This window comes from Lithobates pipiens, unplaced genomic scaffold, assembly GCF_037356315.1.
Source record: "Lithobates pipiens isolate NorthernLeopardFrog02 unplaced genomic scaffold, aLitPip1_a1.2 Scaffold_8, whole genome shotgun sequence".
Taxonomy (NCBI): domain Eukaryota; kingdom Metazoa; phylum Chordata; class Amphibia; order Anura; family Ranidae; genus Lithobates; species Lithobates pipiens.
This window is the reverse complement of record NW_027507903.1, coordinates 339,831,013-339,847,099: the sequence shown is the minus strand read 5'-3', so window position 1 is coordinate 339,847,099 and position 16,087 is coordinate 339,831,013. Positions and strand designations below refer to the sequence as shown.

General features: G+C 40.8%; 1 protein-coding gene across 4 annotated transcripts in view; it reads left to right on the top strand.

The window, feature by feature from the left end:
* The window catches only part of ARHGAP26 (Rho GTPase activating protein 26), a 724,944-nt gene that overhangs the window by 273,429 nt on the left and 435,428 nt on the right, over positions 1 to 16,087 (top strand). For 2 of the 4 annotated variants that reach the window (XM_077473112.1, XM_077473111.1), the window contains exon 12: positions 8,260 to 8,325. The exons of the other annotated variants lie outside the window; for them this stretch is intronic. In XM_077473112.1, coding sequence (XP_077329238.1) covers positions 8,260 to 8,325 — 66 coding nt within the window. The remainder of the gene's footprint in view (positions 1 to 8,259; positions 8,326 to 16,087) is intronic. 4 annotated transcript variants of the gene reach the window in all.

Here is a 16,087-nt window from a genome sequence, read left to right as displayed (position 1 = left end):
ATATGTAAGAGGCTGCATGTTTCATGTTCCAACTCCTCATAGCTCATAACCTAACCTGAAACTCAATTTAAAGAACGATAGGTGATTTCCTGTGTCTTTGTAATTGTTCTTTGAATAATGCATTTCTAAGAACTCAAAAATACATTTATTTTCTCAGCAAATGTATGATTACTTAAAGAGGCAGGCCACCCAAAACCTTATCCTGCCATGTTAGGTTTGAAGACAGTAAGGGATTTTTTTTTTCTCTCATAACCCATCATTTGTCTCTCCAGAATATTAGTGTGGGGAATGCTGTGAGTTTAAATGTTTATATATAGGCTTGAGTTATTTCTTCTAATCTGACAGACAAAATTATGAATTTTTTTTGAAAATAACGTAAGAAAAAAAGGGTTCAATCGTTTTAAGTTTTTTAGATTTCAATGTGTCTTATATATGATTCCACTCACATATATGTTTTATGTGCAGCAGACAATTGCAGCCCTGTTTTAACCACTTCAGCCCCGGAAGGTTTTACCCTCTTCTTGACCAGAGCATTTTTTACAATTTGGCACTGCGTCGCTTTAACTGGTAATTTAACTGGTCAAGCAATGCTGTACCCAAACCAAATTTGCATCCTTTTTTTCCTCACAAATAGAGCTTTCTTTTGGTGCTATTTGATCACCTCCTGCAGTTTTAATTTTTGCACTATGCACAAAAAAAGCGATAATTTTGAAAAAAAAAAAGTTACATTTTGCTTTAATCTCCCTAAACATTTAATTGTATTAAACCAATTTCTTCATCAGTTGTAATACAGTAGATATATAGTAGCTGTGCTTGTTTATAAGGTTGCAAGCTCTAGGGCTGTGGTTGTCACTGAGCCAAAACATGGATTGAGTGTATACATGCAGGACCATACTAAAATACCAAAGTCATGGAATTGATGCTTGTTAACCAGTCTGTTAGTGTCACCTATACCATTTATATAACTGACTGCTTTGAAAGCATATTTTTTTTGTAAATTCTTTATTTAACAGGCTATATCATGCGGTAATACAGAAGACTCAACAAGATATGTTACAAGGATAATACATGTTATACATCTTTATACTGCTATTATATATAATCCTAGGGATACCTTTTGTAAATTTTTCTCTGGATAGAAGCAGTAGGTATGTCTAATAGGAGACCTCCGCACCCCGCATGACCCCTTTAATTTTTTGCGGCGTGAGCCATAATTTCAAGGATTAGGTAAGGGGGTTGGAGCCGGTTCACACCGACCGTTGAATGTCCACATCCAACGCACAAGCATCGGGTAGAACGAGAAACAGGAAATGTTAAAGGATAGAGAGGGGGAGGGTAGAATGTGGGGAAGAGGAGAATCAGACGAGATGGAAGCGTAGAGGGTGGCGAGAAAGAAAAAAAAAAAGAGGGGGGAGGAGTAAATCTCCATGGCCAGTCACATCCACTCATGCCGGGAAGTTTTGCAATTATTCCCCTTCATGGGGGTCAGTTTATTAGCTGTCCAAATTCCTTGGAGTAAATACATTCGTGCCAGAAGTACAATTTTTTGGAGAATTTTTAATTTAGGCCTTTTTCAGTGGCCACCAAGTCGTCCATTGCATGCATGTCTACTACTCTTTTCAGCCATACAGCCACCGTCGGTGACTGGGTCTGTTAACAATACAGCAGGGTGCAGCCTTTTGCTGCCATGAGCCAGAATGGTAGTATGAATTTCCTGTAGCTCTTAGTTGGGATCTTGTGGTGATGCAGAAGGAAGAACTCAGAGTCTGGCAACTCACGATCTGGTACACCTCTGTCCAAAAGGGCCGTATCAACTTGCATGACCAGAAAACATGTACGAGTGTTCCAATTTCCTCTCCACATCTCCAGCACAGATCTGTGGACCGAGGGAACATTTTGTGTATCTTATCTAGCATCTGGCTGTGGAGACACCAGTAGCTGGTATGTTAGAGAGATCGCGTGTCTCAGTAGTGTCTGGTCTAGGCATAGCATCTCTTAAATGCAGCTGGTGATGGTAAAGAGCTAATGTAGTGAGAAAGCTTGATCCTTTGCCAGAAGGAGAGTCCTTGCAATGCCGGATCATCCATGATTTGTTGTCTAGTTTTCCATATCCCGTCTATGAGAAAATGTCTAGCCTGAGATCTCTGTCTTAGAATGCATTTTAACACTTTTTTTTTTTTTTTTTTTGCTTGCTACCCACAATACCAATACACACAAAATTTGAAAAAGGTCTTTCAAAATGTTTTTTGTACTCTTTGTAGGACTCCCCAGATATGAAAACCCTTGGGAAAGGGCAGTGTGCTTAGACATTTTAGCCAAAATACAAACTAATAACGCATTGTGAGTATCAAGTGAAAAGATGTGTTTAAATGCATACTATCCTGCCTTTTTTCATAAGCGGTATAGTGTACACCAAGAGGCTGGTTTAAGCTACTTTCCACGCCCCGTTAGCTGTAAAGCGCTGCTTATTTTAGCGGCGCTTTACCGCCGTTTTAGTGGCACTCTGGCTTTCACAATGGGGTGGCATGGGAGGTGCTGTTTTTAGCACTAAAACGCCTGAAAAATGCCTTCACTGTAAAAGTAGCCATACATGCATTGTACAGTACTGTATATCTACACTTCAATTCCCCATTTTTTATATTTTAGTATGTTGCTGTTTGCAATCAAAAACTTTAAAGGGTGTGGTCTATGACTAAGCTCAGGTTACCCAAAAAACATGTCAAGTAGTAGCAGAGGGAGCAAGAGATCTGCTTCCAGAGCTTAAAACAATTTGGCAGTAGTAGCTTCCATATTATTTCATGGTTGGTTCAACTTGCCAAGGCTTTAAAAAGAGAGCTCGCTGAAATGAGAGCGCACATGGATACAAAGTCCATATAGTAAGTGGCCATTATGCAATCCTAAAACAAATTGCAAAAATTAGATTCTCATGTATTAGACTAGCAGTAGTTTATATTCTATTTGGTTGTACTCACATCTGCTAAAGGTTTAACCAATGACAAAAACCAGGCCTGACATCAACTTTCTTTGCAGCTGCTCAGCTTTCCAAAATAGATGTTTATTTTCAGCTAACGTATCCCTTGGAAGTTTATCTTTATCATACTTTAGTATTAAGTTAAACTATGAATCAGCGAATGTGTCTGAATTTGGTAAGCTGCAGATTTGTGGAGCCCAGTGTGAAGTCCAAAAAATTGTGAACTTAAAAATGAGCCCCAGTGAATTCTATTGGGGGGGGGGGGGGGATTTGATAATCAGCCTGCCAAAACTCATACGCAATGGAATGTTGTGTAAAAAAAACAAAAAGTAATGGGGAGTCACAGTCATGAGGCACATGCACCAAGGCAAAAAAATAAAAAAATAACCTGCTGTGTGTGTGTGTGTGCGTGTGTGTGTGTGTGTGGGGGGGGGGGGGGAGATCCTCCTTTTTGGAATTTGGAGGGCGACATCATTTAACGTCTAAGGCCTTGTTTTTCAAAGAACAAATAAAAAAAATTCCTTTTTTCTTTTTGCAAATGAGCCAGCAAAACATTGCAACACTGAATTGTGGTGCAGTGCTCAGGTGTCTGCAGACTCTTCTTCCAACCCTGTCTGTACAGAGATGCGGACTTTCAGTTACAGAGCTGGAGGAAGTATCGGTGGACTACAAGGGCGGTAATCATCACACTTGTGTTCCATTCTGTAATTGTAGTTCATTTATTAAGAGATCTATGTGAATAAATGGCATGGCTGTGGGGGGCAGAGCTAGATAGGCAGATAGGAACCCTGAACCTTGTCACAGGAGGGCCACTTGGGGTGGGGTTCACCTGTCCACTTGCAACCATGTTACACCCTAAATATGGGTGCCACATGTAACATGGCCTAAAAGATAGAGTTAGCCTTTAAATTGCATGTGGGCTTGTGGAACAGTATGATATCCACCGGAGATCTCAGCAACACCATATTGTAGCGTCTCACATTTTAGATGTGTAATTGAGTTTCTATTTTTTACTTTTTTTTTTTTTTACTATTTTACATTATTGCATACAACAGCAGCACCCCAGTCTGATTCATTAAAAAAAATAAAAATATATATATTATTTTTTAGGTAGTTTTGGCAATTTTTTTAAAAAATTACACATTTTAGTCACTATGGTGCCATGAGGTCTGGGACAGGTTTTAATTGATCAAGTTTAAACAGCTGATGGTGAGTGAACTGTTGTAAAATAGCCAAGCTAGAGGTGGTTAAGTGACATTATATGTGGGTGACAGATGGTGTTGAAGGCCCACATCCCTGTTTAAAGATTTTTCCAGTTTGATATGGAGAGTTGAGCGACACCCATATTGGTACTGCGTGTGATACGTAGGCATGCAGCTTTGTATGCTAAACATATAGGGCCTACATGCACAAAAATAGTTCAAATGGGACCCTTTCATAAAAAAAAAAAAAAAAAATCTGATAAAAGACCTGTTACCTGTAAAAATGATCAGTATATACTCACCGTTCCTGGTGCCATCACTACCCTCCACTGCAGTGACATGAGGTAGTAGGCAGAGGAATCAGGGACTTGGAGCTTTGAGTAACCCAGAAGATTGAAACTTCCAGAAGTTGATTTTCAAGCGGATGATGGGGGACCGCTTCTTTTATAGGCAAGAGCAGGTACAAGTAGCAAAATGTTTTGTATCAGTTGCTTTAACATAACCAACTGAACAGGAGATTATTATATCCAGTAATATAACAATGTAAGCACGTGGCTCATTAAAATTGGCTGTATGGGTATGGTAGCCACAGTGTGGTTATAATAACTTTTTATATTTTGGAATCCCATAGTCTGCCATGAGCTCCCTAGGAGGGTTTAGAAATCAGAAGAGGAACAGTAGCCAGATGGGTTAACCTAGGGACACAACAGGAGGGGGCAGATGAGCATTAAAGTTGTGAGCTGAATGCAGCTGAAGCTACAAACAGGAATGGGGTAGCAGAAATTAACGTTAGAATGCAGCTGAAGCTGAAAATTAAACTTGAATAAGGGTACTGGATATCACATAGACTCAAAATTGTTAAAAAGGGGAATGATGAAGTGCACTGTGCAGTGATGGTGCAATAGATGCATGCCACAAGAAGCCATTGCTTTTGTGTCTGTGATAGTAGGGCAGAAGCTCTGAACTGGAATACAGGAATGACCTGGCAATCCTCACTGAATTGCATATGAGCAAAGAACTCTTAAAACAGAACACATCAGAGTTCTGATAATCCTAACACAACCATAGATTCATATATCTGTGTATAACATAATACTAAATAATCTCTGTGGCCCTCGGTGTGTTGTGAATGCACTAAGCGAGATGTGCTAATAGCCCTGCTAATAGCCCCTATATAATTTGGATTGCCATGTTATGGACATACACGTGAAGGACCAATAATACAGTTTTGTTCCGGGTTACATTAATAGGATAATAGTCTGCTTCCTTTATGCATACAATAAGTAAATTGATTAAAATCATTTGCCAATATATAAGTTCCTCTAGTCTCCTACGCCTTAGGCACACTGAGCGTAAAAATGTCTGCTTTTAAGGGTGTTTTATTTTTGTTTTCCAGTCTCTAATTTCCCCTCAATATTAATCTATGTGACCGTGCACACATAGGCCTTTACATGCATAGAAATAGAATGGAAAAACATTAACATTAATAAGTCACCGGGACCAGGTGGCTTGCACCCGTGGGTTCTTAAGGAACTCAGTCAAGTAATTGGCAGACCATTGTTTCTAATTAGTACGAACAGTCTACTGACTGGAATACTACCAACTGATTGGAGAAAAGCCAACGTAGCACCAATATTTAAAAAAGGGCCAAAATACATCCTTGGGAATTACAGACCAGGTAGCCTAACATCAATTGTATGCAAGCTCTTGAAGGGGATGATAAGGGACTATATACAAGAGTTTAGTATTAACAACGATATCAATAGCAGTAATCAGCATGGATTCATGAAGAATCATTCTTGCCAAACCAATCTATTAACCTTCTATGAGGAGGTGAGCTGCCATCTGTACACGTGGTGTATCTGGATTTTGCAAAAGCATTTATTCCAGTTCCCCACAAACTTTTACTGTACAAAGTAAGGTCTGTTAGCATGGACCATAGGGTAAGTACATGGATGGAAAACTGGCTACAGGGGCAAGTTCAGAGGGTAGTGATAAATGGGGAGTACTTGGAATGGTCTGGGGTGGAAAGTGGGGTCCCTCAGGGTTCTGTCCTGGGACCAATCCTATGTGATTTATTCATAAACGACCTGGAGGATGGAGTAAACAGCTCAATCTCTGTATTTGCGGATAATACTAAGCTAAGCAGGGCAATAACTTCCTTGCAGTATGTGGAAACCTTGCAAGAAGATCTGAACAAATGAATGGGGTGGGCAACTACATGGCAAATGAGGTTTAATTGAGAAAAATGTAAAAGAATGCATTTGGGTGGCAAAAATATGAATGCAATCTACTCATTAGGGGGACAACTTCTGGGGGAATCTAAATCTAGGATGGATGGCATCTAGGGCCTGAGGGTCCTAGTAGATGACGGGCTCAACAATGGCATGGAATGCCAAGCTGCTGCAAGCAAAGCAAACAGAATATTGGTATGCATTAGAGATAAAACAATTCTCCCACTCAGACTCTGGTCTGGCTGCACCTGGTTTATGCCATCCAGTTCTGGGCACCAGTCCTCTGGAAGGATGTGCTAGAACTGGAGAGAGTCCAGAGAAGGGCAACAAAACGAATAAAGGGACTGGAGGACCTTAGTTATTAGGAAAGGTTATGAGCACTGAACTTATTCTCTCTGGAGAAGAGACGTTTGATTGGTGATCTGATTCAATGTACAAATAACGTATTGGTGACCCCACAATAGGGATAAAACTTTTCTGTGAAAGGGAATTTAATAAGACATGCAGCCATTCACTAAAATTAGAAGAAAAGCTGTTTAAACTTAAACTGTGTAGAGGGTTCTTTACTGTAATGCCCTGTACACACGACCGGTTTTCTCGTCGGGATAAATTCTGAAGATTTTTCTGACGGAATTCTGCTGAAACTGTCTTGTGTACGGTCTTGGTCTGTCGGAACGGCAATAGCCAGTAGCCACTTTTGTCTCTTACTTGCTTCAGAGCATGTGCCATTTTTGGTCCGTCAGAACAGCATACAAACGGTTTTCCCAATAGGAATTGGTTCCACTGGAAATATTTAGAACATGTTCTATTTCTAGGTCCATCAGAATTAAAAAAAAAAAAAAAGTCAGATGAGGCATACACACGATCGGAAGATTCCATGAAAAGCTTCCATCTGACTTATTCTGTTGGACATTCCACTTGTTTGTACGCGGCATAAAAGTGGTAAGGATGTGGAGTTCTCTTCCACAGGCGTTGGTCTCAGTGGGGAGCATCGATAAATTAAAAAAAATTAGATAAGTACCTGAACGGCTGCAACATACAGGGATATACAATGTAATACTGACATATAATCACACACATAGGTTGGACTTGATGGACATGTCTTTTTTCAACCTCGCTAACTATGTAACTGAGTTGTACAGTTTATAGGTCACATTAAAGGTGTAAAAGGTTCTGAAATGACTGATTTATATTAGAGTTTTTAGAGGCTGAAAAAAAACCCCCCATCACTTGCGCATTCAGGAGAGGAGCGTTTTAGCAGAAAAAATGCTTGATGCTCATATTCGCCTGTAAACATGCCTAATGCCACATGACCGGACTTTCCGGCAGCCTAGGTCTGACTGTCTTCCCGATGGACTTCCGGTGAAGTTCTGACGGACTTTCCGAATGAACGGACTTGGCCACACACAATCACACCAAAGTCCGACGGATTTGAACGTGATGACGTATGACCGGACTAGAATAAGGAAGTTCATAGCCAGTACCCAATAGCTGCCTTAGCGTTGTTTTTTGTCCATTGGAATAGCATACACAAGAGCGGATTTCTCGATAGGAACTGGGTCCGGCGGAGTTCCGGCTGAAAAATTTGAAACATTTTCTATTTCTTAAGTCCGTCATATTTTTGGACAGCAAAGGTCCGATGGAGCCCACACACGATCGAATTGTCAGATGGATTTGTTCCGTCTGATCTTTGCTGTTGAAAAGACTGGTCGTGTGTACGCGGCATTAGGCACGTTTAGCGCTTGAGCATTCATTCATTTCAATGGCCAGAATAAATTATTTTTTTAGGCTTTTTTCTGTTATTGTTTTCCCCTGGTGATCTGGCCAGTAACACACCTATTGTATTATACAGACACCAATCTGGATCAATAAGCAAAGGGGGCAGATTTGGACAACAGCATTGTCAGTCTGGAGGGAGGTGAGTGTTTGCTGTACTAGCAAATGTAAATACACTAACACATTTAAGCTGAACTTCAGCTAATACTTTATAATCGGTTACAGAAAACAGTGTTTTCCTTTTTGGGTTAATAAAGGAAGAGGATTGGTGAATGTGTATGAAACCAGTCTGTCTAATCCAGTTAAAAAAAAAAAAAAAAAAAAAGAAAAAAAGAAAAACCTGGTGCCAAACGGCATGGTGGTACCCCTTTAGGATTTTAGACAGACCTTTTGGGGTTAAGGTGTTACTTAAATAAAAGCTTATTATGTTACGCACCCCTTATCACTGTAACTGCAAGAGATTTTTTGTGGTAAAACAGACTTACTGGCTGGATCACCAGATCAAAATTGAAGCAAGAAGGCCTAAAACATGAAACTAATACAACCATCACATCTAAGAATTGGTAAGCTGCAATATGTTTGCTTTGGGGTTTAATACTGCTTTAACTTTCTGACTACAGTTCCATCTTTACCAAAACTCATGCAATTCGTGCAGAAGTCCAGACATTTCCAAAGGGTAAAACGTGTCTCAAAGTTAAATTTGAATGATGCTCACTGAAAATATACTTGGGACATTTATCAGTCCTATTGCAAGTCAAATCATTGCTAAACAGGAGCAGAGACGCATCATGTAAAAAGTTTATTATAAAGTTTGTCTGAATTATGAATTTATCGTTTGGCTGATCTAAAGTTGCAATTGAATGAGACCTGTCCCTGACCACTTCTTCTCACAGTCCTGGTTATTTTTAATAAGTGATCGTGAATATTTTTTTTCACTATTACATGTTGTTGCCCTAAGCTGCAGATGTAGCTAGAAAGAGCAGTCAGTGTGACAGTTGCAGGAAAGAGGACATGTATCCAGTAAGTATAGTGAAGAGGAGGTGTAAGGAGTGTGTTAGCCAATTGGAGTAGAAGGGTGTTGCATGGTTCTTCCCCAATGGGACTGGAGGAAGCAGAAAGGTCTGCCAGATAGATTTTCCATAAATATGCTGCATCACCGCAATATTTATTTTATTCTATTTGAGAATCAATGATTACCTACGTTCTTATTTTATGAGTACTACGTGAATACTACAGTGTTTGCAGCATCCTCTTCTTCTTGTACTTATTTTTATTGTTTAGGTACATACTGTAGAAAATACAAATCCACCATTGGCTTACCAGTGAAAAAAGCTATTTTTTTTTTTCCATAAATTTTTATTAAATTGGACACATTAAAACATCATTCGGGCTTATTCAATAAAATAGTGTAGAAGCCTGTGATGATGTGCAAGGCACAGAATATCACAGTAACTGAGTTAACAGATTCAGCTGGAGTAAGTAGTAATATATCTACACAGGGACACTGCATGCTACGCATATCTCATTAGTGCTTTTGGCTTTGTTTAAATCATTTTGAAGGTATTGGAAATAAACTCTTTATTAAGTCTCCGTTAATCTTTTTTGATACTCCAAATAAAACCAACCCAGATATGACCAGCTACTATAGGTCTTATATGAGCATGATTTGTGCATGTGTGTCCTCTTTGTGAACTACATTGCCATATCTGCACTTCTCAACACCTTGTGAAATATCTTATCTTAAATGTGATGGATGGTCCATTCATTTGCCAAATCCTCGATTAAATTTGAATTCATTGTAGCAGGAACTAATCTCTAAGGGGAAAAGGGAAACTTCCAAGTGCTGTACATGCCAAGACAAACTAAACATAGAAGACAGAAACATCATTGTTTTATGTAGGTTCTGCTAGACTAGTTTATGCTGCTTCAACATTTAAAAATAAAAAATCATTACACATGAATGCTCTATTAGCTATATCCATTTTTTTTCATATATTAACAAATATTCTGCAACAGGGGGCAGGGTACATTGAACATATACTTTAGTCATATAAACACAAATTCACTTGGGGAAATGGCGGACCATAGAAGATTGAGGACATGCAAAAGTGCTGTAAAACCCAGAAAATTGAATTAGGGCCAGTTCACACCACATACAGTCCAGTGCGTTTTTGTTCTGCATAAAAAACGCATGGAAATTAGGTTATATGGTTTCCAGTGGCATAGTTCACACCAGTGCAGTCAGTTCCAGGGCTTTTCAGTTCCAGAAAAAAAAAGTAGAACATGCTGCATTTTTCCTGCACTGACTGTTCTGGAACACAGTAAAACATGTCAAAAACGCACTGGACCCTACTATAGTGGGGAAAAAAAAGCACTTGGAATGCATTAAAAATGTGCATGCAGAAACAGATCTGGAGTGCGTTTTTCTGGTGTGAACCAGCCCTCACTCAAATACTGGACATCCACTACTTTTTTCCAGCCAGCACTCTGATTACTAAGTCTCTGGTCTATGGCTCGGGCTGCTGACCTTTACCCTTGCTGGGTCATCTGGAATATCTCCCATGCTTGAAGAGGGCCCCCTGCCATACTGGGCTATCCAGATCATAGGTACCTTCTTTAACCGCTTCCCGACCAACCACCGCAGATATACTGCAGTCTCTTGGCTCCCCTGCACGAACCGTCATAGCTATACGTCGGCTAGTGGGAACGGGATAGCAGGCGCCCGCTGCACAGTGGGGGTTCTGGTGCTCGTGGCCGACGGTTGCGATAACCATAGGCCATGAGTGATCGTGAGCAGGAGAGACAAAACAGGGACGAGTGTGTGTAAGCAAACACTTCCCTATTCTGACAGGAGTGACAGATCGTGTGTTCCTATTAGCTAGTTCCTTCAGTCAGCCCCCCCCCCCTTTCAATTAGGATCGCCTCCCAGGGAACACAGTTAACCCCTTGATGGCCCACTAGTATTAACTCCTTCACTGCCAGTGACATTTTTACAGTAAAAAAATAAAACCCGCAGAATCGCAAAAAATTGCTCTGGTCATGAAGGGGGTAAATTCATCTGGGGCTGAAGTGGTTAAGATGGATAGACATTCTGAATCTATAAATCAAAGTGAAGAAAAGGCCTGACCCCCCCCCCCCCCAAAAAAAAAAAAAGAGGAAGGGAAATTGCCAGGACATGGGGGGAGGATATATGAAATGCTCAAAATGAGTAATAGAAAAAGATAAAGAAAGAATAAGCATTAAGAACAAGGAAAAAAAGAACAATGCGCTCTAGTTTCATTGCAAGCATTTGCATGCTATAGATGTACCTTGCTGGAGTTCTGTGAGCTGTAGATGCTTTCTCAAAAAGCTGCTAAAGTACATTAGAATACTCCTGACCTCTATGGGGTAGGCAGTTGTGTGTGTGTGTATATATATATATATATATATATATATATATATATATTTTTTTTTTTATTATAACTTACATTATTTTATATATAATCCTAGGACCAGCCAAGCAGGTACACTAGTCCAGTGCACTAGGCCACCGCTTTCTAGCTGGGCCTTGTGTCAGATAGGACTTTGTGAAAATAATACAGTTGCCTGGCTGCCACCTATCACAGTTCATGATCCCTAACTTTACTTATGGGATTACTGCTTGGCTCAAGTTTAATACTACGCTATTTAAAGTACTTGGACTGGATGACCTATAAACTGCAGTGGTCTCCCTGGTCTTCTGGAAGCTTTGTCCAACCCAAATTGGCTTTAAAGCTCAGGAGGGGTTTCAAGACCTGTTAGTGTCTTTACTGTACTGCAAGCCTTGAACATGCCTATGATGTTTCTGTTGTCCCCTGCTTTTTCCTGCATAGGACCAATTCCCACAGAATAGTTTAGGGTTGGTAGATAATGAAGGCTTATACTCGCAGCATTAGTGATTTTGTTCCAACTTTCTTGACTTCCACATTCTCAGCCCCCTTCTCCTGCCCCCTACTTTCTTTACTATTCACCCCGTCCTCTAATTACTTGTCACTTCACCCTTCAACCCGTTACTGCCCCTTTTTCCCACTGCAGACAAATGACCCCCCCATCCACTTGTTCAAGCTTAAACTCCTCCCCATTCTTATCTTTTATTTCTTTTCCCCTCCCTCCTCCTCCTCCTACCACCCACTCATTCCCTGATGGATGGACGTAATATTTACCTCCTAATGCCAACGGCCTTACTTCCCCCAAAAGAAGAATGACTTGCAAAGATCAGGGGCATGTATTGTAAATGTCCAAGGAACAAACTTCAAAGAGAACTTGGGAAATACTGGACTCGTATAACCTGGATAGTGGCAGATATATCTTCCTTAAAAGCTCTGTAGGGTACACCTTTTCATTGGTAGCAATCACTAACCAAGACCACTCTTTAAATTTGACATAAACCAGTTGCCACCTTTTGATGAAGAAATACTCGCCTATCTTGGGTGGGATTCTGAACGGCCCCCTAGACCCTACTATTGACATGTCCTTGAGCACACCTTTCCACTTTAAAATAATTCAAAAGTGCATAGCTTGGTACTAGTGCTTAAATGACAGCCTTCACCAGGATCCCCAAATCTTGGACGATGGGAGCAAAAAGATGAAATCTTTCTTTTTATTTTTTTATATAAACACTGCTGACAATAGCGATCCCATACTAGTCTGGAAAGCCCATAAGCTGTATATCAGGAGTATTTTGATTAAACGTGGTTTTAGGGTCAAACTGGAGAGGGAAACAAAAATAAGTTGACTACTGACACGAGAATAAACTCTTTACCTTATACACCATAAAACTCATCCTTCCCAATTATAAGTCCCATAGAGTAGCCTGAACTGCTAAAATTCCTATAATGAGGTTGGTCACCAAGTTTATTCTAGCAGGTAATGCCACCCTCTGGCCGCCAAAGCTGGTGTCACTCTGCTTCATTGATGGGCACTGTCTCTCTCCAATATCACTAGTAAATCCTAATGAAGGAATTCAAGTTTTATTTCAGAAGTTTAGTTGTCATGGTGCTGCTGAAGGACACATGACAACCCTTCTCCAGGGCTATTGGCTAATAGATAGATAGGAGCCTGTGAGAACTGGTGGGGAAAGGATGACACCACCCTTGCACAGTGTAGAGCAAATGCCAAAGGATGCTAAAAACTGTGCATGTTACACTTGCCAACCTTTAAGAGAAGTTAATGGAATATATTCTCCTGAAATGCTCATTACCTATGGACCTTATGTAAGGTGAGAATTTAAATAGGACAGTCTTTAATTGCCAAGTTTACTTACACCTTAGGGTATTTACTATCTGGAGCAACCCTTACAAAAAGTTAAAAGGATAAGTGGCATCATGCCGCAAGCTTTGTCAAGTGACATTGGTCCTGGAACTATGCAGACACAATTACATGAGAAGTAAATCGGCCAAAGCTCAAGGAACCCCTTTGCAACCTCTGAAGGAACCCTAGTTGAGAATGGCTGGTCAAGAGACCAGACGCAAAAACCGTCAGACCTCACTTCATAAAATAAACATTCATCCCTATGACTCCAAATCAATGCTTAACAAGGCCGAGGCAGCTATCACTCATTGCTATAAGACCAAAGCCCTTAAAGCGATTGTCCATTCAGCCAAGGAGCGCCAGTTAGGCCCTGCCCGCCCTCTCTCCTCATTGGCTTACTGACTTCAACAGCAGTGGGAGCCAATAGCGTGCTACTGCTGTCTCAGCCAATGAGGAGGAGAGTCCCAGGCAGCTCAGTCTCTCGTGCAACATTGCTGGATAGAGATTTTTTTTTTTTTTTTTCAGTTACTTATATAACGCCATCAATTTACGCAGCGCTTTACATATACATTGTACATTCACATCAGTCCCTACCCTCAAGGAGCTTACAATCTAAGGTCCCTAACTCACATTCATACATACTAGGGAAAATTTAGACAGGATCCAATTAACCTCCCAGCATGTCTTTGGAGTGTGGGAGGAAACCGGAGTACCTGGAGGAAACCCACGCAGGCACAGGGAGAACATGCAAACTCCAGGCAGGTAGTGTCGTGGTTGGGATTCAAACCAGCGACCCTTCTTACTGCTAGGCAAAAGTGCTACCTGGGCTCAGGTAAGTATTAGAGGGGGCTGCTGGGCAAAGAAGGTTTTTTATCTTAATGCATAGAACAGTGGTCATCAACCCTGTCCTCAGGGCCAGGTTTTATGTATTACCTTGGGGAGATGTAGCCTAAAATACTGCAATCACTGAGCAGCAAATGATATCACCTGTGATGTATTTCAGTTATCTTGCAAACCTGGCCTGTTAGTGGGCCCTGAGGACAGGGTTGATAACCACTGGCATAGAATGCAGCACAGTAGTGTAGTGGTTAGCACTCTCACCTAGCAGTAAGAAGGGTTGCTGTTTCAAATCCCAACCACGACACTACCTGCCTGAAGTTTGCATGTTCTCCCTGTGCCTGCGTGGGTCTCCTCCTGGTACTCCGGTTTCCTCCCACACTCCAAAGACATGCAGGTAGGTTAATTGGCTTCTGTCCAAAATTTGCCCTAGTATATGAGTGGGGACCTTGGATTGTGGGCTCCTTGAGGGTAGGGACCGATGTGAGTGTGCAATGTACAGGGATAGGGACAATTGTAGACACTCTTTCAGGTTGAACTGGATGGACTGGTGTCTTTATTCAACCTAACTAACTATGAAAATTACTATGAATGCATTACGATAAAAAACCTTCCGTCTTTACAATCACTTTAAAGAATATGTAAACCCAACATTTTATATGCCCGATTGTAGCCTGCTGTATCATGTACTTGTATGAAAAAGTATCCAGTTCTCTGTATTGCTTCTTTTGTGCCTCTGGTTTTCCTGACAGTCCTTCTGCTTTCCTATTAAAAACTGACCACACTAGGCAGGAGAGCACAGTATGGTCAGTTCTCTAGCTGTGCTGGGAACTCAGTCTGCTCTCCTCCAGTTTTCAGATTTGTCCCTCCCCCTGCACAGCCATTTACTGGGAAGAACAGTGTGCTGCCGTTTCTCCTCCCCCAGCTCTTATGCAGCTGAGAACAGAGGGTATGTCATTGCTTATAAAAAAGCGGGAAAGGTGTTTATAGAGTGTGTGTGTTTTTTTTATATATACATACACAAATGCTTTGCCTTTCATTACTGTTTAAACTGAATTGTTGATTTACAAGATGAGGGTTTACATTTACTTTGAGGGACAACTCCTCTCCTACATTGTCTCGATTACCACACCTCAGGGGAAAAAACATAAATCATGGTCAACACATGGCAAACATATTTAGTAGCGTGTTAATCTTCTCTCTCTACAGTCTTCTGCGCACAGTCCCTGTCATCTGACAGCACACATCCTTCTCTTGGCTTGTAAGTGCAGAGCCTGCACAGCCCTCCTCCACCATTATGCACTCAGCTGGGGTAAGGCAGAGGTTATCCAAGGCATGGAACTCCAGCTGTACTGCTCTGTCATGTGTCTCTGATAGACACAGCTTAGAAGAAAAACAGGAATTATTAATTAACAAAGGGGCTTGCGCCCCTTTTGTTAAGAACCGGATCTGCTCTATTTTCTACGTTTAGAAGAGTGGTGCCTTATGCGTGCACCACTCTTTGTTAATTCCAACGAAAGTGCGTTGACTGGTGTTTTTCTCTCACTTGATAAACTGCAGTCACTGCTAGGGCACATAGAAAACAATTGTTTTCTATGTGTCCTGTTTACACTATAAGGCAGCTGGGAAATATGATACCTTGTGCTGCATTAAAAAGCAGATATGTCAACTAAAAACTCAATAAAAAAAAAAAGATTTTGCAAAAAAAAAAAAAAAAAAAGCAGATATGTCACATTTTATTGCCGCACACAGGAATGTACAGTATACCAGTGCACAGCAGTGCAACACAGAATACTGCT